Genomic DNA, 23,472 nt, shown 5'->3' with positions numbered 1-23,472 from the left:
AAAACGGGTCAGACCCTGGACATACCCCTTTTCCAGTATGGCGCAGTTCAAGGTTATTCCCGGATCGGCGCCGTTCACACTGCACATGGGTGCAGCGGAACACTTCTCATGGCGCTTGGAGATGACATCATCGCCAAGCGCTGAGAAACCAGGAAGTCCCCCCATGCTGTAAACGGGACACGCTGTAAGCTGAGAAATGCCCCCAAAATGGGCGCGACATGCCTGCGTTTTTGCCGTCACTCCCTCTATAACCAAACGGACCCCAAATGTCAATCACTTTGCAAAAAATATTTGCTGCAAGCGACATCACTAGGGTATCTTGGCACGCGTGCAGTACAACCGTGGCGAATGTGCAGTCGACCAATAATTGCTCAATTGCATAAATATCGGCATTGCGCCCACATTATACTAGCAACGACTAACTACTGAGTACTACTCACTGGAGCCTGGTGCTAGCACTAAGCACACTCTATACAATTATACCCACAACTAACGCTGTGAGCCTGGTGCTAGCACTAAGCACACTCTATACAGTTATACCCACAACTAACCCTGTGAGCCTGGTGCTAGCACTAAGCACACTCTATACAGTTATACCCACAACTAACCCTGTGAGCCTGGTGCTAGCACTAAGCACACTCTATACAGTTATACCCACAAATAACACTATGAGCCTGGTGCTAGCACTAAGCACACACTATACAGTTATACCCACAACTAAGCCTGGTGCTAGGTACTAAGCACACTCTATACAGTTATACCCACAAATAACGGTGTGAGCCTGGTGCTAGCACTAAGCACACTCTATACAGTTATACCCACAACTAACGCTGTGAGCCTGGTGCTAGCACTAAGCCCACTCTATGCAATTATACCCACAACTAACGCTGTGAGCCTGGTGCTAGCACTAAGCACACTCTATACAGTTATACCCACAACTAACGCTGTGAGCCTGGTGCTAGCACTAAGCACACTCTATACAGTTATACCCACAACTAACGCTGTGAGCCTGGTGCTAGCACTAAGCACACTCTACATGGTTATACCCACAACTAACGCTGTGAGCCTGGTGCTAGCACTAAGCCCACTCTATACAATTATACCCACAACTAACCCTGTGAGCCTGGTGCTAGCACTAAGCACACTCTATACAGTTATACCCACAACTAACGCTGTGAGCCTGGTGCTAGCACTAAGTACACTCTATACAGTTATACCCACAACTAACGCTGTGAGCCTGGTGCTAGCACTAAGCACACTCTATACAGTTATACCCACAACTAACGCTGTGAGCCTGGTGCTAGCACTAAGCACACTCTATACAGTTATACCCACAACTAACGCTGTGAGCCTGGTGCTAGCACTAAGCACACTCTACATGGTTATACCCACAACTAACGCTGTGAGCCTGGTGCTAGCACTAAGCACACTCTATACAGTTATACCCACAACTAACCCTGTGAGCCTGGTGCTAGCACTAAGCACACTCTATACAGTTATACCCACAACTAACGCTGTGAGCCTGGTGCTAGCACTAAGCACACTCTACATGGTTATACCCACAACTAACGCTGTGAGCCTGGTGTTAGCACTAAGCACACTCTACATGGTTATATCCACAAATAACGGCGTGAGCCTGGTGCTAGCACTAAGCACTCTACATGGTTATATGCACAACTAACGCTGTGAGCCTGGTGCTAGCACTAAGCACACTCTACATGGTTATACGCACAACTAACGCTGTGAGCCTGGTGCTAGCACTAAGCACACTCTATACAGTTATACCCACAACTAACCCTGTGAGCCTGGTGCTAGCACTAAGCGCACTCTATACAGTTATACCAACAACTAATGGGGGGCATCCACTAGACGATTTTATCCCTGTCGAACCTCTTAACGATTTTCCCTTGAAGTTTCCCTTGAAATATGATCTTCCACTCTGAACAATGTGCAAAAGATTTGCAAAGGATTTGCAAAAGATCTAACAATAAACTATGTTGTTTTAATCTGTGACTGAGAGCTTTCAGCTATAGTGGGCAGACAGTGGTTCATCGTTTGATCGTTCAGCGTGAACGATGTGTAAACGATTTGTAAGCAATCAAGTGAAATTGACCTGCATGTTCAGTCGATGGAGGAGACGATCAAACGACCTGCGGGAGCGCGCATCGTACATCGTTAGAAACAATTACTGCACGATGTTCAAACGATGTTTGAACGATTATCGAACGATTTTATCATTATCGTTCAACTTTATCGTCTAGTGGAAACCCCCCTTAAGCCTGGTGCTAGCACTAAGCACACTCTATACAGTTATACCCACAAATAACGGTGTGAGCCTGGTGCTAGCACTAAGCACTCTACATGGTTATACGCACAACTAACGCTGTGAGACTGGTGCTAGCACTAAGCACACTCTATACAGTTATACCCACAACTAACGCTGTGAGCCTGGTGCTAGCACTAAGCACACTCTATACAGTTATACCCACAACTAACCCTGTGAGCCTGGTGCTAGCACTAAGCGCACTCTATACAGTTATACCCACAACTAACACTGCGAGCCTGGTGCTAGCACTAAGCACACTCTATACAGTTATACCCACAACTAACCCTGTGAGCCTGGTGCTAGCACTAAGCACACTCTATACAGTTATACCCACAACTAACGCTGTGAGCCTGGTGCTAGCACTAAGCACACTCTACATGGTTATACCCACAACTAACGCTGTGAGCCTGGTGTTAGCACTAAGCCCACTCTACATGGTTATACCCACAACTAACGCTGTGAGCCTGGTGTTAGCACTAAGCACACTCTATACAGTTATACCCACAACTAACCCTGTGAGCCTGGTGCTAGCACTAAGCACACTCTATACAGTTATACCCACAACTAACACTATGAGCCTGGTGCTAGCACTAAGCACACTCTACATGGTTATACCCACAACTAACGCTGTGAGCCTGGTGCTAGCACTAAGCACACTCTATACAGTTATACCCACAACTAACACTATGAGCCTGGTGCTAGCACTAAGCACACTCTACATGGTTATACCCACAACTAACGCTGTGAGCCTGGTGCTAGCACTAAGCCCACTCTTTACAGTTATACCCACAACTAACTCTGTGAGCCTGGTGCACCAAGCCGACTGTTAATGCCCAGGAGAGTCCTTGCAAATATTTAGGGATAAAATAAAAAAAACAGTCCGTTTGCTCTCCAAGAGAAATCTGCAAAGTTGGCGCACTCCTTCTATAATGCCCTAGTCTAACATAACAAATTAGGCCCAACAAATTTGTGCATTTCCCTTGCAAGTGTTTAAGTTGCAGTGTGTAACTAATCAGAAATAAACCTTCTAATAATCACAGGCCAACTGGTTACATGCAAACCTTTTGTTGCAATCATTTCATTTCCTTTTCCTACAATGGTTGTAAATGCATTAGGAGATCATACTGCATAAATAAACGAATGGCAGGCGTGACGTGGGCTTTCCTTCTGCCGCTGCTTACGGCGCATGCACCACAGTATGGCGCGGAGACCGAGCCAGAGAGCGACACGCGGTGGGATTTGTGATGTTAGAAAAAAAATTAAAATAAACTGCAGAAAATCTGTCATTAGAACAAATTCAGTCTCATTTAATGGTCGTTGGTGAACATGTCATTAGTAATTGTGAAAAGAGATGGGAGCAATAGAGAGCGCATAGGGGTAACGCAAGCAGAGCGCCGATTGTGGCGTTCAGCACATGCATCGCAGCGCATGTGCTCGAAGGTCTCACTGCGATCGCAGACACTATGCATTGACAGGAAGTGAGCGTTTGGGGGTGGACGGCGAAACGCAGGCGCGTCACTGCGTTTGCACGCCGTTACAGGGGCGTGCATAAATTAGCCACTGCGATGCCAGATGCAGCTTGAGCTTCCACTGCCTGCAACGAGGTTAGCAATTTCTGAGTAAGGTCTGACCTTGTGCAATTGTGTGTGAGGCTCCGATGGTACCGATGGTTTCGCTGTTTCGCTAAGTATTACGGATGTGAGTAAGGGGATGTGGGCGTCCTTATGCTAGGCTGCAACGTCATTGCGATTGCAGACATTAGCATATCTTCGCACTGGCTCTGCGTGCGTAATCGCAGCTGCGATCCGTAACGAATCAGGCTCTGTATGCTTTGTACATCCAGCTCTGCACACACAATATCCAGCAAGCGGCTGCTTATTACTCATAACTGGCAGTAAAATAGCAATTTCCACTAATTAACCTCCTGTCTGACAGCGGTGAAGATTAAAAGAATAGGAAACTCACGTTCCCGACTTCTGGCGCGCAAAAGGAAAAGTAGTGGCTATTTACTTGTGCGTTTGATTGGAGGCGGAACAGTCACCTTTAGATCTAGCGGAGACACAGTCATTGTCATGCGAAGGAACCGCCAGGAAACTGCTGTCAGCGCACATAGCTCTGCGCTGGAATCCTCCACTGCGAGAGATGCCATCGGCCGCACTGAGGACGCTGCCATCGGCCCCTGAGTACCCAGCTTTCCCAGGACCCTAGCTGACCGCACTAATGAGTGGCACAATGTCTTACAGACAGGACGCATTGCAATACATTGAAGCTGCACAGTATTTGCTTGGGACAGATAGGATGGAACCTGGGAATGACACCTAAAGTCCTCTAACAGCCGCTCTCTGCAGGACACTGGGATGTTATATTAAAACTACACATAATGAACATTACGGAGAGCGGCCAGATATAAAGACTTGCTAAATAATTCACACGGAGAGGGAAGGCTCATTTCTAACAAGCCGATACTTTATGAAGCAAGGTTAACATTTTTACTCGATTCGCTCAGATATTGCCATCTCTCTGGGGCCCATTTCAGGACTGGCGAGGAGATAAAATAAGAAAGAAAAAAAACACACTCACACACAACAAACAAACAAGCGGCGCAAAGTTCCCGACTCAGCGCTTTTCTCTATTATTTGGGAGAATAAGGTTAACCCCTTCCGAGCCTGGCCTTGGGAAGTCTTACTCCTTACAGCAGCATCTGTCCTCGTCAGCAGTCTCATCGCACACAATTACAGGCCGCTATCCATCATCCTGACCACAATGCTTTTCTGACACTCCAAAAAGAGACGCGCTAAGCAGTTTCGCTAATAGAATAAATATTCTAAATATCTCTTTTATATTTTCATTTAAATTGGAATATTTTAAGAGTAATTGCGTGTGTTGTGCTGCTGGGAGGGGACCTGGTCTTCTCTCTCACCCTGCGTACAATGCTGAGCAGTTCCGCCCTGCTCCCCGTCCTGTGGCAGGACTCGCCATAAATCTGCCCAGGCTCCCTATACTCAGCATGGCATGAAAAACGCTCTACCTTCCCCTCCATTGTGCAGAAACTACAAGTGCACATTTTACAAAGCACTGACATTATATCAGGCCCCGTGTCACTATTAAATCACTAGGCCACAGAGCTTACAATCTAGTTTTTTTACTATGAATTTATATATATATATATATATATATATATATATATATATCAGATTAAATGTATGAGTAATGTGAGATAGTTTCAGCTGCACATACTCTGAGCTGATCAGAGTGAGTACTCCCATAGACACAGTGCAGACAGGGTCTTATGAACAACGGGGTGGATGGGACTACAGACCCAGGCCACCACAGGAAAAGAGGCCCATCATCACAGCAGCGTGATGATGGCCAGCCGTCCAGCTGGCTACACTGACTTCCATAAATCATTAGTATTAAAATGGTATTTCTGTTTTCCCCAGTTTCTATACGTTTACAATTTTATGGAGACATTGGGGCTGATGGTGTAAGAATGTGCACGCCCACAGGGCAATGGCCACACCCACATAGCACTGGGCACACCCCCTCTCTGCTTCCAGGCCTTTTCATTTTCATCCCCAGGCCTAGTTGGCCCTTAAAACAACCCTGAGTGTGGGAAACCAATGTCAATAACGCAGCCTACCTTTGTGCCTCATGCCTCAGACATACCAGCAGTTCTCAGTGAATGGAGAGGCTGAATGAATTTTCAGCTCACCAAATATCTGCCTCTACTTTGTGGAGGCAACAAGTGCAGATAACATATTAGAAGCAAGGCTGTAATTATGGGGGGGCGTATTATTGGATGCACATCAGATATCCTGTTAGCAGCCCTTTGAAGGACCCGGTAGGGAACATATTGAAACTTTAAAAGGCAACTGGCTGTCATCACCCCCTCCCAGCAGATTACTGTTGACAGCAGGGGCCACAAAATAAAAGGGTCTCACCACCCCTCAGCCCTGCCAGCTATCGCACTACTGGCTGAGGCATGATTCAGAGACGGGCGCCAATGTCAGCGCTGCTGTGAATTTGTTCGCAGTGAGAAAATATGGAAGTGTCGCAGCTGCCAGGATTTGTATTGAGTGCCGACCTGCGGGCTTTGCAAATCCAAATGACTGGATCAATCGATTATCAGAGTTCTGAGCAACCCTATGGTCACGCAGAATGGCGGTAAGAATTTAGACACTGCAGCCACTTTTACAGAGTAAAGGACCGCAGTCGCAGGCTAACACACCCCAAAACCGGTTGTGACATATCTGCTTTTCAGTCGCCCTCTCGTTGCCGCCCACAAACGGTCTCTGTCAATCACTTTGAAAATAAATTCTCACTGAGAGTGACAAAGATAATGGAACTTGACACATGCGCAGTGCGACTAAGACGCACGCAGATCACCGATAATCGCTCTGCGTAAACATTGCCATTGCGCCCATCTCCGAATCAGACCCCAAATGGTTTTCAGCAGCTCAGCCCCTGGCTGCCAGTCCTTCTATCAGATAGAGGGACAATAATTCATTAGAGGTGGGAGATTGCTAAAGCATTGGTAAAGTTCCCCGTCACCTCCATAGGTCACACGCTACACTTGTCACATGGCACTGTAACGGCGTAAGCGCCTCGTCACCGATGGGATGGGGGCGATCTGTATACAGTTCATGCAATGAATGAGCACATAATATTTGTGCATTATATATACACTCCATATATAACAGCAGCGCAGTAGTTTGCAGAGTGTTACAGAAGTTTCAAACTTTTAATGAAGAGTTAAAAGGAAAAACCTGAGTCTCTCCATGTACTCTTCAATTAAACACCCGGAGTCTTCAGAGGATCGCCGTAAACCAATAAGCGATAAACAGGACAAGGAGAAGTCCAGACACAGTAAAACAACAACTATTTTAATTTACAATCTGCCACCAAAGCAGTTCTGGGAGCAGAAAGTGCACATAATCCCTGCTTTGATTTTTTAAATAAATGTCTCTTAATCCTTATAAACTATTGAACGCTACAGTAAGAGCCTGATTATCCGGCCCAGGGCAGAGCGGGAAAGGGGGTCATTCGCATATATGCGTCTCCCTCACAGAGTATTAGGCGATGGTGTCTGCGCAGGACCACGGAATTCACCTGCGTTTTCCCATAATAAGGCGGCAATAAACCCCGTGAGCTGTAAGAATGGATCTCTGGGTATATAAGTGCTGGGAGCACATCTAATTATCTTGGTTCCTTTTCTGTCACTGACCCTGTGAGCGGTTACGAAACAAAGTGAAAGTATCAGGAACCCACCTCCAAAACGCACCCCTGGTTCGTATTGGTGCCCGACAGACGTTGGTACAAAGGGAAAGGGTTCCTCATTTGTACAGGGTGCACACAACATATCAGCGTAGTGAGGACGGGGCGATATATTGCAGTTTATATGGGGATTATTTACTAACAAACGTCAATGAGCAGTATCCATAGCAACCGATCAGCTTGGCTCGTTAGGAAATGTAAGCAAATGTCTAATTGCTGTATATAGCTGAACAATTCCACTTTCTTAGCAGATAACTCCCATTAATTCGATGTAAAATGCGCATTAAACATGTCCATCTTTTTTTCCAGTCCTAATAAATCTATTGTAATTATCATCGTCCCTCCTCTATATACCTAGGATATATTAAGAATTCCTATCATGTAAGACAGTCACCATTACCAGTGATTACACCAAGGTAAAAGCACTAGTGTAACATCTTTAGCCACATAACCATAGTACATGACTCATTACTTTGTATAATACTCACCCAGAGCTCACTGATTAGTAGGCAGCCAGGCATTAGCCTACGGGCTGCACTGTGAATGTGGGTAACTGTTACTTTGCAGGTTGGTCTGTGACATTATCCATAGCAGAGTCTCAGCAGTGTTCCTGGCTGCTTATATAATATTCCACTAAGCCCCTATTCTGTGGTATGACCATCCCTCCTCAGCAAACTGCATAGCAGAGCTCCACAAAGCCGTTCTAGGAGGACCATAATGATTATGTCTGTATGTATGACAATCTCCTCCTCATTACATTGTGCAGCAGTGCTCCTCACAGTACAGGGAGAAGGAGCTGTGATACTGCTTTCTTTACCTACCATAGCAGGGCTCCTCACAGTACAGGGAGGAGCTGTGATACTGCTTTCTTTACCTACATAGCAGGGCTCCTCACAGTGCAGGGAGAAGGAGCTGTGATACTGCTTTCTTTACCTACCATAGCAGTGCTCCTCACAGTGCAGGGAGAAGGAGCTGTGATACTGCTTTCTTTACCTACCATAGCAGGGCTCCTCACAGTGCAGGGAGAAGGAGCTGTGATACTGCTTTCTTTACCTACCATAGCAGGGCTCCTCACAGTGCAGGGAGAAGGAGCTGTGATACTGCTTTCTTTACCTACATAGCAGTGCTCCTCACAGTGCAGGGAGAAGGAGCTGTGATACTGCTTTCTTTACCTACCATAGCAGTGCTCCTCACAGCACAGGGAGAAGGAGCTGTGATACTGCTTTCTTTACCTACCATAGCAGTGCTCCTCACAGTGCAGGGAGAAGGAGCTGTGATACTGCTTTCTTTACCTACCATAGCAGGGCTCCTCACAGTACAGGGAGAAGGAGCTGTGATACTGCTTTCTTTACCTACATAGCAGTGCTCCTCACAGTACAGGGAGAAGGAGCTGTGATACTGCTTTCTTTACCTACATAGCAGGGCTCCTCACAGTACAGGGAGAAGGAGCTGTGATACTGCTTTCTTTACCTACATAGCAGTGCTCCTCACAGTACAGGGAGAAGGAGCTGTGATACTGCTTTCTTTACCTACATAGCAGGGCTCCTCACAGTACAGGGAGAAGGAGCTGTGATACTGCTTTCTTTACCTACATAGCAGGGCTCCTCACAGTACAGGGAGAAGGAGCTGTGATACTGCTTTCTTTACCTACCATAGCAGGGCTCCTCACAGTGCAGGGAGAAGGAGCTGTGATACTGCTTTCTTTACCTACCATAGCAGTGCTCCTCACAGTGCAGGGAGAAGGAGCTGTGATACTGCTTTCTTTACCTACCATAGCAGTGCTCCTCACAGCACAGGGAGAAGGAGCTGTGATACTGCTTTCTTTACCTACCATAGCAGTGCTCCTCTCAGTGCAGGCAGAAGGAGCTGTGATACTGCTTTCTTTACCTACCATAGCAGGGCCCCTCCCAGTGCAGGGAGAAGGCATACATGCCTACCCTCCCGGTTTTCGCAGGAGGCTCCCGATTTTTCGGGTAACCCCCCGCACCCCCGGAAGGGTAGGCATTTCTCCCGCACTCTGCCCACTTCCTAGTGAAGTGGGCAGAATGAGAATTCTGGCGGCGATCGCGGGTCTCCGTGTAGGGGGCGGGGCTTAAGACGTGATTCTACATGAATCACGTTGTTTGGCCCCGCCCCTATGTAAATTTTAACCAATCACGGCAATTTTACTGCGAGGGGGCGGGGCTTAATGACGCGATTTGACAGGCCCCGCCCCCGTCACCCCCCCCTGCTGCTTCTCTTACCCGGGCTTCTCCCGGGAAGAGCAACTGAAAGGTAGGCAACTATGGGAGAAGGAGCTGTGATACTGCTTTCTTTGTCTACCATAGCAGGGCTCCTCCCAGTGCCTTTTGGAGGACAAGTTCTGTAATCACGTGTGCGTTTATGGCAATCTCTACTGCATTACTTAGTATAGCAGTGCTCCTCACAGTGTCAGACTGCAGCGGTGCTCAGTAATCATGTTTGTGTGTATGACAGTCATAGCACAGAAACAATTACTGACTAGTTTGTCTTTCTGGTACTTACAAGAGATACCATACCTGCACAGACCGGTATATCCCAGGCCAATCACACCACTCACCTTTGCTCCCATGGGGCAATAACCCTTGAGGAAATCCTGACAGACCTCCGCCTTCCTGGAGACGTACACATGGCTGTACGGACAGTTGTTATTGTGGCAGATTCCCTTCAAAAAGTAGGAGCATACTGGCATCTAGGGAGACAGGAGAACCTTCAGTGAGAAACCAGCGACACAGCCCCGGCCCCCAATCATTATCACTGACAAATGGCAGATGGGGTCTGTTCACCAATGTCTGCTTGCAGCTTTATCCCTGCCGTCATTAAGGGGCAAACATACATACAGACTTAATGCAAAGGGAACAAAGCATGTACAACGCCTAACGTGTTTCTCATCCTCCGCCCACATATAAAACGTTAGCAAAATTGGAAACGTTAGGCCAAAATCACAGGAGGAAAGTTTCCGACTACTGACAAAAGAAGAGAAGAGCTTACATGAATTTGGCGATTGCTTCTCGCTATGCCGGACAGGAAACCGCTTTCTTTTCATTGAAAACAATACATGGTCACAGAGAATGGCGGTATAGAACGCCATGAGAGACATTCCGGTACACTAGAACTTTCACAATGAACTGAGAGTTACGATACATGAATTAGACTGGGAGGAAAGTGAAAGAAAATGCCACCAAAAAAATATTTTTGTCCTTTTTCGGTGAACACAAGATGTTACCAATGTAGACATTTTATAAGGTCACAACATGGACTGAACAATAAACCTAAATGATGGCTCTGCAGGGAAATACAGAGCTCTGAAATGGGAATATAGTGTTAGAAAATAATTTTTTGACGGCTAAAAATATTATATATAAAAAGCACTAATCCGCGGCACCCACCATTTCTAGATTTGGGGTGCAACATGGTATGTGACCACATTGTTTAAATAGAAATCACAGGGGCTCTGCACTCACCATAATAACTAACAATAATAATAAACATAATAAACAGTGGGGTTTTAGTTCATGAATTGATCGATGCATTTAAGCTTGCAGCCCATCGTCACGGGACCCCACTTTACTGCAAGTCCCTACTCTACTGCTCAGAATTATAACATGGACATAGCCATCACATTAGTGTTAAACTCGGGGTATGCTATCAAGGTCTAAAGCTCACAGCAACTTTGCTTTTAAACAAACCCCACTGTTTATTATGTTTATTATTATTATTATTGTTAGTTATTATGGTGAGTTTAGAGCCCCTGTGATTTATATATATATATATATATATATATACATATACACACACAATATATGTATACATTACAATAAGTGACTTGCAACAACATGCACAGTATATTTAGTTACAATCAGTGACTCGCAGCATTACCAGGTTGGTTCCAAAATGGCATACCACCAGCCGCATTCTAATCAGCCTCGCTCCATCCACGCAAAAAGCATTGGGTTACCTTTTTATGTGGATGGAGTGATAGGGTAACGGGGAGGCGCCTTCTTTGCAACACAGCAGCAGGGCAAGAACGAGGGAGAGGGAAGGTGGAAGAGGCGTGAGGGACAGACAAGAGGGCAGAGGGAACAGCTGAAATGGACCAAGCCTGTGTTGGAGGACTAGGGCCATACATTCGACACCAGGCACACGTTGCTGCACACATACGACGAGCCAGCATTTTTAATGCGGTTCATTAATAAAGGATCAGTCCCCATACGAGGTGCGTCTCTGTGATCATGTTAGTCCATCTTAAGAGCCTATTCAACAGTAACTTAGCTCCAGAGGTGAATTTCAGACTGGACTATGTTCTAGCCGCACCAAAGTTCGTCATACAATCTCCCTGCCTTACCACCACCCTGTTTCTTTATCAGAATGCATCAAGCTCTTTGAGTCTTACATTATAAGCGGCACAAACGGTTACAGAACCATATGGAGCAGCAACAAAAATACAGACATAATGGACTTTCATTACTGCACTGTTAATACATTTAAACCCATTGAATGTTGCCCATATAACAAGAAAGGAAAGTACAGCTCAACCTCCTAATCAAATTACACGGCTAGTTTCCTAGGTGGCGATATCAATAAGAACGTAAGTTCGTCACTTAGGAGGATTTGCACGATATTAAGGACAAGAAGAAACAAAGATCAGATATAAACATGGACAGGGAAGATACAGCCTGGTCCCAATCGTGCCAGTTCTCTGATTGAGCTTGATTGGCCAATTAGCAATGAGCCAGGACACATCGGGAAGAGCCAAGGTTGTTTATCCCCAATGTTGTGAATGTTAAACATATTAACAAAACCATGGGGACAGAGGATACCCCAAGCCCCTGGCTTCTCTCCTGGATTCCCTCTTTGAGGATCATCAAAGAAAAAAGGCACAGTGTACCTAGTGGCAAGATGTTATTAAAGATCTTATTAATGAAGAATGGGAACAGATGGACAGACGCAAGTTTAATTTTCAGATACTTGACCGTGTGAATTCCTCCGAAGTTAAAGAAGCCTCTAAGTGGTGTCCGGTGCCTAAAACTGATGCAGCTGTAGCCAGTCTGTCTACAAGGACAGCTACTCTGTTGGAAGATGGAGGCGCCTTGGGATCCATGGACAAGAAAGTGTAAAGTTGGTTTGTGTTCCTCCAGGAGGAAGGAATGTGAGCACTGCAAGGTCTCTCTCACTGACCCATCATCCATGGACACCTGCGGATTCTCACCATGCAAGTTCAATGGGTTCTCAACATTATCACCGAAGGGTACAAGATCAAATTCCACACTATACCCAGAAGTAGTATCTTTGTGGGGTCCCCGAGTCATACCTGCTCGCGCGGAACTGGAAGCATTACGGAACAGTTTATAGGCTTTTAGAAGTGATTTCTCCTGTTCCTTAGATGCAGAGACTCATCGGCTTCCAAGTTTTTCCTAGTAGAGAAATCATCGGGGAACTTCAGAACAGTTTTCAGTTCTCACTCACGCAAGGATGCAGGACAGTCTGTTCCCCTTGTGGTCATGTCCTGACCTCAACAGATCTACAAGACGCTAATCCTGACATCCCCATGGAAACTCAATATCATCCGTCTCATCTTTTTCGTGCTTGGCCTCCACTTCCAGTTCATGTGTCTCTCATTCGCCACTTCCCCAGGACCATTCACAAAGGTACAGTACTGGTGGTTCGAAAGGCCAGGGAAACAAGGAACAAGGAAGCATGTAAGGGCCTTACTGGAAGACATTCTTGTAATAGGAACGTTGGAGCAGATCGCCAAGCACAGAACAACCCGGGTGATTAAGTTCCCACAGGAACACAGTTTGCACATCAACACCGCATAGAGCCTTCAGGTAGCTTCTAAATAGTGACGATACTTACAGGTACTGTATAGATAGACCAAGCAAAAGACACAGAAGTGCGGGCGTGGTGCGATTTTGGTAATATAACCTCTATATTTAAAGCACCAATTTGTTTTAAGGCAAAATCTTGGCAAAACTAAGGCATGGAGACTCCGTCTCGGAACCAGTTGGCTGAGTGTAGACTCCAGCTTCCAAGGTTGGCGCTCTCATCTACAAAGTGAAAACCAACTGTATGCCAAGTGAGGGCAGTGTGGCATGTCATTCAACATTTTCTTCGTTTTTTTTCCTTTTAAACTATTTTGTATTGAAGCAAAATACATCAAACAGAGAACATAACATATCGTGTTACACAGACCTTTGCATTTAGTAAATCAGATATTAATTAGAATTGATTTAACAATCAAGTATAGCTATTTTGTCACATTAGATGTTGGAATAACATTATTGATGATCAGAATTGTGTAAATATAAGACATTACTAACAATACAATACAGAAATTCCACTCAATACAGTCATAAAACATAAAAAAAAAATATTTTTCTATAACTGGAATACAGATGGGCCTATGTGAATACAATTTTGGAGAAAAGTTGTATTTTGTAGGTGAGATGATAGTCAAAAGAAGCTTTTCACAGCCTCTTGTAATAATTATCGGGGAGAAAAAGCCCCTATTGTCGTCATTCTGGGGTGAATAAGAGAAAATGAGCCATGTGGGTTCCTACATTCCGCTTCACTTGCAGCCAAAATCTCTGTACCGTAGGAGAAGTAATCAGGAGCCGTAAGTGAATGGAAGGGAAGTTGGGAGTCAAGTAACCTACCAGAATATATTTTTGGAGTGTGGGGGGAAACCGGAGCATCCGGAGAAGACCAACGCAAGCACAGGGAGAATATACACACTCCACACAATTAGGGCCGTAGTGGGAATCTAACCCACGACCTCAGTGCTGTGAGGCAGTAATGCTAACCATTACACCTTCTGTATTGGTCTCTAGAAATTATACGGTAGTGGAAGATGGCGTTTTTAGACATGGCAGTATCCGAAAACGTTCTTACTGTACTTATATAATGCAGTGCCAGAAGAAAGGCTCAAACAGTGTCACATTTCCACCACTGCCTCACAGAATATAAGAGCTATTCCCATTCACCTATTAATAAGCTGATGGAGACCTACACCACCTACTCTCCATAAGGTAAAGGGGTGGGAAGCCATGTCGTCTTAAATCTAAACTTTATAGAACAGATAAATGAATGGACTTGGATTAAGCCCACTCCTATGTCAAAGGTTATGCAACAATTTTCTTGTTGGCCAGAGGTGAGAGCTGTCTCTGAATTCCAAAAGGGGAATGTAAGTTCTCATGCATAAAAAGTCCGCAGGTCGCACTCGGGAAAATCCACGTAAGTAACTTTGGGTTTGGAGTAAGTTTGGTTTACATGTATAGTATATATTAGCCGATAGGCGTCTCCAAGCTGACAATGTGTCACGGGAGCTGAATTACCGCAGAGTACCATATAAATGACAAGGTGATGCTGACTGTATAGTGACAGTTTTGGGCGCATGAAAGGGGCGATATCTGGGCAGTATTGTATTAAATTAGCTCTCGGGGACTATCCACTCCAATGTGCCCATAATGTACCTGCTCATCTGGTCAGAACCAATATTAATCCGGTGACTTTTTCGGGGGGGGGGGGGGGGGGGGGTGGAATCTTCCTCGGTGCAGATCACCTGAAGCAGTGCTGGCCTCATACACAACATCCAGCTAATACTGCAGCTGTAAAGGCTGCTCCTGGATAGGCAGGGATTAATGGGGACACGATTACCTCCCAAAGTGCCTCTTACCGCAGTTACAATGTGATCAGGGATGTCTGGCGATCCCATAAAAAGCAGGTTATAGGGTCTTCAATCAGAGACATTTTTCTCAGAGGCTATAAACCTGACACTACAGTACTGGGACTTTCACCCTATACGGGAGAAACACTCTTGTGCCGAGGTATTCCGTGCCCGACCTATGACATGCGTAGCTGGGTACACACTTGAAAGAGGCGAGCTAGCACCGGTCCAAAACAATACAACTATATACCGAGTCTCCGTCCACGCTACGCCATCTGATGACGATATAAAGTGTTCGGGGAACGTTACCGCACCAATCGGACCTGCAACCCTGTGCGCACGAACTGTGGAACGCATGTGCTGTGCGACATTTTCAAGATTATGACACATGCGCATTCGCAAACGTAACTGCCAATTTGACCACTGGCATGGCATCCAACTCAGAACCAGGCCTATTGTGGGCAAAACCGATGTTTATAACAGTGAGAATTCACTCTGTGCCTCATGGCTCATAACACGTAGTATAGTGTTCAATTTGGGCTGTACTTCCTGGTACTTTGATCTAGCCCATAAAATGGCTGCTTTTGCTGGGTGTATTTTAACAAGTGCAAAAGTCTTCTAGACGTTCATAAACAGGCTGGTACCAAGCGTAATACAGTATTTCTAAACAACAACTGAGCATCTGGAAGCTCACTATCGCTAACAGCGAGTGATTCTCCACCACAGGAAAAGAGCGGGAATTAAAAATGGCTGCCTGCAGGAGCACTGGTAGGAGTCAGCCAGGAGACCACTAAAATGTTCCGGTGCCGGCAAATAAATCAGCTCTTAACATATGGAGTAAAAGAGATACCTACCAATTACATGAGAAGAGGGAGATTGCGCTGAGTTATGTCACACATTACGGAGCTCTGAGAGTACATAGGCTGTGCGGGCGGCCGGCTAATGAACCCGAAAGTCGACGAGTCTTTCCAAATTGCTCACCGCAGACTTCTCTGTTTTGCTTATTTTTATTAGGGAGAAAAAATGCTGAATCGTTAGAAGTCCCTCAAGAGGAAAAGCTGTTGTAACAGCAGCAAGAGAGGTGGAGGCAGCCGAGGGAACGGACTCTCTCTCTAACCTCTGAGAACAGAAGACATTCATACACATTTACAGCGCTCAGTAAATCCCTGTATCCAGCAAGTTCAGCCCGGCCTCAGACACAGCGCTCCCACATTAAAATTAATAGCACCATCTGATGTGAGCTAGTGCACAAATGAGCTTTATCTATTTCACAGCTGTAAGGGATGTCTCCATTATATCAAATTATTCCCTGGTGGGGGGGGGGGGGGGGTTGAGCGCAACCGTACAACAATACTTTATCCCTGTGAGGTGAGAGGAGCGCAAAACACAGACCAGCGACGCAGGCTCAGAGCAATGCACAGGCCCAACGCTAAATACAAACCAGCGACACAGGCCCAGAGCAAAACACAGGCCCTACGATAAACACAGACCAGCGACGCCGGCTCAGAGCAATACACAGGTCCTACGCTAAATACAAACCAGCGACACAGGCCCAGAGCAAAACACAGGCCAACGGCGCAGGCTCAGAGCAATACACAGGCCCTACGCTAAACACAGACCAGCGACGCAGGCTCAGAGCAATACACAGGCCAGACACTAATTACAGACTAGCGACATAGGCCCAGAACAATACACAGGTCCTACGCTACATACAGACCAGTGACATAGGCCCAGAACAATACACAGGTCCTACGCTACATACAGACTAGCGACATAGGCTCAGAGCAATACACAGGCCCAACACTAAATACAGACCAGCGACACAGGCCTAACGCTAAATACAGACCAGTGACATAGGCCCAGAGCAATACACAGGCCCGACGTTCAATACAGACCAGCGATATAGGCTCAGAGCAATACACAGGGCCCAACAGTAAATACAGACCAGCGACACAGGCCCAACGCTAAATACAGACCAGTGACATAGGCCCAGAGCAATGCACAGGCCCAACGCTCAATACAGACCAGCGACATAGGCTCAGAGCAATACACAGGCCCAACGCTAAATACAGACCAGTGACATAGGCCCAGAGCAATACACAGGCTTGACTCTAAATACAAACCAGCAAAGCAGGCCCAGAACACACAGGCCCTTCAACTTCCTGTCTAATAACATAGGCCTCTCACAACTTCCTGTCTAATAACACAGGCCTCTCACAACTTCCTGTCTAATAACATAGGCCTCTCACAACTTCCTGTCTAATAACACAGGTCTCTCACAACTTCCTGTCTAATAACACAGGTCCAGAGCAAACAAACCAACCCCAAAACTGAATACAGATCAGCGATGCAGGCCCAGAGCAAAGCGGTTGTGGATTACAGACAGTAAAAAGGTAGACAATGTATTGATAGACACCAGACGTTAGACAGTCAATAGATCGACTGGGACAAAAGGTCGACAAGTATAAATGGTCGACATGAAAATAGTTGACACATGAATTTTAATTATTTTTTATTTAGCTCTAATCTTCATCCTTACCCTCCCCTTGGTGCCTAACCCTAACCTTCGGGGTAGGTGTCTGACCCTAACCGTCCCTTCTAGTGCCGAACCCTAACCTTCCTTCCTGTTGCCTAACCCTAACCTTCCCTCCTGGTGCCTAACCCTAACCTTCGGTGTAGGTGCCTGACCCGTAACCGTCCCTTCTAGTGCCTAACCCTAACCCTCCGGTGTGTGCCTAACCCTAGCCTTCCTTCCTGGTGCCCAACCCTAACCGTCGGGGTAAGTGCCTGACCCTAACCGTCGGGGTAAGTGCCTGACCCTATCCCTCCGATAAGTACCTAACCCTAAAAAACAAAAAAATAATAATGTGTCAACCATTTTCGTGTTGACATTTTGACCATCAAAATTTTGTCTCAGTCGACCGTCTTACATGTCGACATTAGCATGTCGACATTTTGTCCCAGTCGACCTATTGACTGTCTGATTATTTAAAATCTGGTGTCTATCTAGACATTGGGGCATATTCAATTAGGTGCGAAAAGTCCTGTACTTTTCGCATGCCAGAGTTTCCGCCGCCATTGCTTGTTTTGCATGCGGCAAAGTATCGCGCTCGTCCCCGCTTATCTCCGTATTCAATTCGAAATCAACAAAAACGGGACCTGGTGAATTCAGACTTGGCGAAATCAGCCTGACACCCCTCAAAAGATGCACTGACTTTGGGGATCACTATAGATACCCCCGAATAGGCCTGTTGAAGGTATTTGGGGTACTTAAATGATCTCAATAGTTGCTAATTAGCGTCTTTGCAGAAGGGGTGAAGAATAGCATTTAGCAGTTTTTATTGCAAAAAATAAGTAGTCCCAGCAAATTTGGGGTACATGAAATGGGTGTTAGCAGATTTTAAATTTGCTAAAGTGAAGTCTCAGAAATCTATAAAAATCCACCTGTCGCAAACACCAGCTATCTTTAAAACACCTGGGGCATACTTGGGGACCCCTCTGGTACCCATTTCAATAGTTTTTAAGTTTGTTCCCCAACTTTGTACTTTTTCGTCCCCTTTTTCAAAGGCATTTTGTGGGGGGCTTCTTAAGGTTTCTTTAAATTTTTTTTGACACAGATTACCTTTCGGGGACTGTCCCAAGGGTGCTGGGTGGTTCCCGCAAGTTTGCACCCCAAAACAAATTGTCTACCTTTATACTGTCTATCTATAGTCCGGCACGTGAGCAAAACACAGGCCCCTTACAACTTCCTGTCCAATAACACAAAACCAGAGCAAAACACAGACCCAACACAACATTATACACACTAACACTGGACCGACAGTAAATCCAACCCAATGACACATACACAGAGCAAATAACAGGCCAGACGCAACATTCTATCTAATACACAGGCCCAATGCCAAATGTTGCCGAATAACACAGGCCCAATGCCAAATGTTGCCGAATAACACAGGCCCAATGCCAAATGTAGCCGAATAACACAGGCCCAATGCCAAATGTAGCCGAACACAGGACCAATGCCAAATGTAGCTGAGTAATACAGGCCCAATGCCAAATGTAGCCGAATAACACAGGACCAATGCCAAATGTAGCCGAATAACACAGGACCAATGCCAAATGTAGCTGAGTAATACAGGCCCAATGCCAAATGTAGCCGAGTAACACAGGCCCAATGCCAAATGTAGCCGAATAACACAGGCCCAATGCCAAATGTAGCCGAATAACACAGGCCCAATGCCAAATGTAGCCGAATAACACAGGCCCAATGCCAAATGTAGCCGAATAACACAGGCCCAATGCCAAATGTAGTATGTAGCCGAATAACACAGGCCCAATGCCAAATGTAGCTGAGTAACACAGACCCAATGCCAAATGTAGCCGAATAACACAGGCCCAATGCCAAATGTAGCATGTAGCCGAATAACACAGGCCCAATGCCAAATGTAGCCGAATAACACAGGCCCAATGCCAAATGTAGCATGTAGCCGAATAACACAGGCCCAATGCCAAATGTAGCATGTAGCCGAACACAGGCCCAATGCCAAATGTAGCCGAATAACACAGGTCCAATGCCAAATGTAGCCGAATAACACAGGCCCAATGCCAAATGTAGCCGAATAACACAGGCCCAATGCAAATGTAGCCTAATAACACAGACCCAATGCCAAATGTAGCCGAATAACACAGACCCAATGCCAAATGTAGCCGAATAACACAGGCCCAATGCCAAATGTAGCCGAATAACACAGGCCCAATGCCAAATGTAGCCTAATAACACAGGCCCAATGCCAAATGTAGCTGAATAACACAGGCCCAATGCCAAATGTAGCATGTAGCCGAATAACACAGGCCCAATGCCAAATGTAGCCGAATAACACAGAGCCTTTCCTATTCTACCCAGCACCACAGGCCTGCCAATAAAGCCATCAATAACACAGGTCTTACTCTACATCCAGCTCTCATGAAATCAGAAAACTATCTGCTTTACTGCTGGGAGATTTATTTGAGCAGCCAACATGTTCCTACAAGTGTCTTATGTAACCACTGACAGAGTGAACTCCCTGCCTCCAACATGAGGCTCTATGACCTCTCTGCTATGACCTCCCACCATATATACCCCCTGCACACAGCCCTGACAGGCCCAAGCACATGGTAATGTATGAGGTTGTGCATGTGTGTATAACGCGGGAGGATAATGAGTGAGCTGCTGATCCCACTTGTCTTGTAAATCGTTGTGATAAATGAGTTTGCGATTAGACGTGTAAAGTGAGAGCTGGTGTAGTGTGTCACATCCCTGACTGCCAGGAAACACAGCAGGTAGCCCCCGTCACAGGGCTAGCGCACACCCACATTACACACACACATTACACACTGTGACAGCGGAGGGGCTCGAGGTGCCAGGGGGTTTCTTGGAAAAATAAAAACAGCAGTGACCACATTCCAAGAACTTTGCAAAAAGCAAATCTATGAGCCGACTGTAGCCGAGATGTTATAGAAGCTCTTAATAAAAAGATTTATAGTATTATTATATACAGGGACATAACTAGGATGATGCGACATGTGCCACGGCACAGGGCACAGCAGGGCAGGGGGTGCTGCTCACGCCTGTAAATTTTCTGTATATAATCATGCTCACTTGCAGCTTCCTCTTCTGTTATCTCCAGCATCTCCTGGTCACCTCTATCTCCTCTCTGGCCGACTCCCCTCTGTCCAGCCACCTCCCCAACCACCTTTATTCATATTCTCTTTAATATAACGCACATTTCAAAACACTGTCATACACGGTACTGAAACGTATCACCTCTCACAATTTCTGATAGAAGCCCTGAACACAGCCACCGATTCCCGATCCAGGGGTTACCAGCACACTTCGAGCACCTTTGCTGGTAAGTTAACCAGTCTGCGCAGGGTACATACACGGATCTCCCCGCCCGCTGATATTTGCTGCATATACACTACAAGCAGCGCTCTTTCTATACCGTCTGTCGGTGACCTACGCTGTCGGCTCCAGGCTTGTGCACGGCTGCTCTGATGGACAAATCCTGCTGCATATGCAGCGTCACCAGCGCTCTCCTACATCTAGTGCTGGTGACTTATACTGTATAATTACTGTGTATCATCACTGCAGCGTCACCAGTGCTCTCCTACATCTAGTGCTGGTGACTTATACTGTATAATCATTGTGTATCATCACTGCAGCGTCACCAGCGCTCTCCTACATCTAGTGCTGGTGACTTATACTGTATAATTACTGTGTATCATCACTGCAGCCTCACCAGCGCTCTCCTACATCTAGTGCTGGTGAGTTATACTGTATAATCATTGTTATCATCACTGCAGCGTCACCAGTACTCTCCTACATCTAGTGCTGGTGAGTTATACTGTATAATCATTGTTATCATCACTGCAGCGTCACCAGCGCTCTCCTACACCTAGTGCTGGTGACTTATACTGTATAATTACTGTGTATCATCACTGCAGCCTCACCAGTGCTCTCCTACATCTAGTGCTGGTGACTTATACTGTATAATTATTGTGTATCATCACTGCAGCGTCACCAGCGCTCTCCTGCATCTAGTGCTGGTGACTTATACTGTATAATCATTGTGTATCATCACTGCAGCCTCACCAGTGCTCTCCTACACCTAGTGCTGGTGACTTATACTGTATAATCATTGTGTATCATCACTGCAGCGTCACCAGCGCTCTCCTACATCTAGTGCTGGTGACTTATACTGTATAATTACTGTGTATCATCACTGCAGCCTCACCAGTGCTCTCTTACATCTAGTGCTGGTGACTTATACTGTATAATCATTGTGTATCATCACTGCAGCGTCACCAGCGCTCTCCTACATCTAGTGCTGGTGGTTATACTGTATAATTATAGTGTATCATCACTGCAGCGTCACCAGTGCTCTCCTACACCTAGTGCTGGTGACTTATACTGTATAATTATTGTGTATCATCACTGCAGCCTCACCAGCGCTCTCCTACATCTAGTGCTGGTGACTTATACTGTATAATCATTGTGTATCATCACTGCAGCCTCACCAGTGCTCTCCTACATCTAGTGCTGGTGACTTATACTATATAATCATTGTGTATCATCACTACAGCGTCACCAGCGCTCTCCTACATCTAGTGCTGGTGACTTATACTGTATAATCATTGTTATCATCACTGCAGCGTCACCAGCGCTCTCCTACATCTAGTGCTGGTGAGTTATACTGTATAATCATTGTGTATCATCACTGCAGCGTCACCAGCGCTCTCCTACATCTAGTGCTGGTGACTTATACTGTATAATTACTGTGTATCATCACTGCAGCGTCACCAGCGCTCTCCTACATCTAGTGCTGGTGACTTATACTGTATAATCATTGTGTATCATCACTGCAGCCTCACCAGCGCTCTCCTACATCTAGTGCTGGTGACTTATACTGTATAATCATTGTGTATCATCACTGCAGCCTCACCAGTGCTCTCCTACATCTAGTGCTGGTGACTTATACTGTATAATCATTGTGTATCATCACTGCAGCGTCACCAGTGCTCTCCTACATCTGGTGCTGGTGACTTATACTGTATAATCATAGTGTATCATCACTGCAGCGTCACCAGCGCTCTCCTACATCTAGTGCTGGTGAGTTATACTGTATAATCATTGTGTATCATCACTGCAGCGTCACCAGCGCTCTCCTACATCTAGTGCTGGTGACTTATACTGTATAATCATTGTTATCATCACTGCAGCCTCACCAGCGCTCTCCTACATCTAGTGCTGGTGACTTATACTGTATAATCATTGTGTATCATCACTGCAGCGTCACCAGTGCTCTCCTACATCTAGTGCTGGTGACTTATACTGTATAATCATTGTGTATCATCACTGCAGCGTCACCAGTGCTCTCCTACACCTAGTGCTGGTGACTTATACTGTATAATCATTGTGTATCATCACTGCAGCGTCACCAGTGCTCTCCTACATCTAGTGCTGGTGACTTATACTGTATAATAACTATGTATCATCACTGCAGCGTCACCAGTGCTCTCCTACATCTAGACCTGGTGAGTTATACTGTATAATCATTGTGTATCATCACTGCAGTGTCACCAGTGCTCTCCTATATCTAGTGCTGGTGACTTATACTGTATAATCATTGTGTATCATCACTGCAGCGTC

At 45.9% G+C, this 23,472-nt stretch overlaps 1 protein-coding gene across 1 annotated transcript in view; it reads right to left on the bottom strand.

The window, feature by feature from the left end:
• Positions 1–23,472, bottom strand: part of LOC148442041 (zinc finger CCCH domain-containing protein 3-like) — an 87,420-nt gene that overhangs the window by 47,865 nt on the left and 16,083 nt on the right. The window contains exon 5 of the mRNA XM_088464327.1: positions 10,179–10,310. Coding sequence (XP_088320453.1) covers positions 10,179–10,310 — 132 coding nt within the window. The remainder of the gene's footprint in view (positions 1–10,178; positions 10,311–23,472) is intronic.

The sequence above is a fragment of the Taudactylus pleione genome, unplaced genomic scaffold (genome assembly GCF_031769625.1).
Source record: "Taudactylus pleione unplaced genomic scaffold, aTauple2 ptg001647l, whole genome shotgun sequence".
NCBI classification, from domain to species: domain Eukaryota; kingdom Metazoa; phylum Chordata; class Amphibia; order Anura; family Myobatrachidae; genus Taudactylus; species Taudactylus pleione.
Note: the sequence above shows the minus strand (reverse complement) of the source record. Positions and strands in the feature narration are given on the sequence as shown.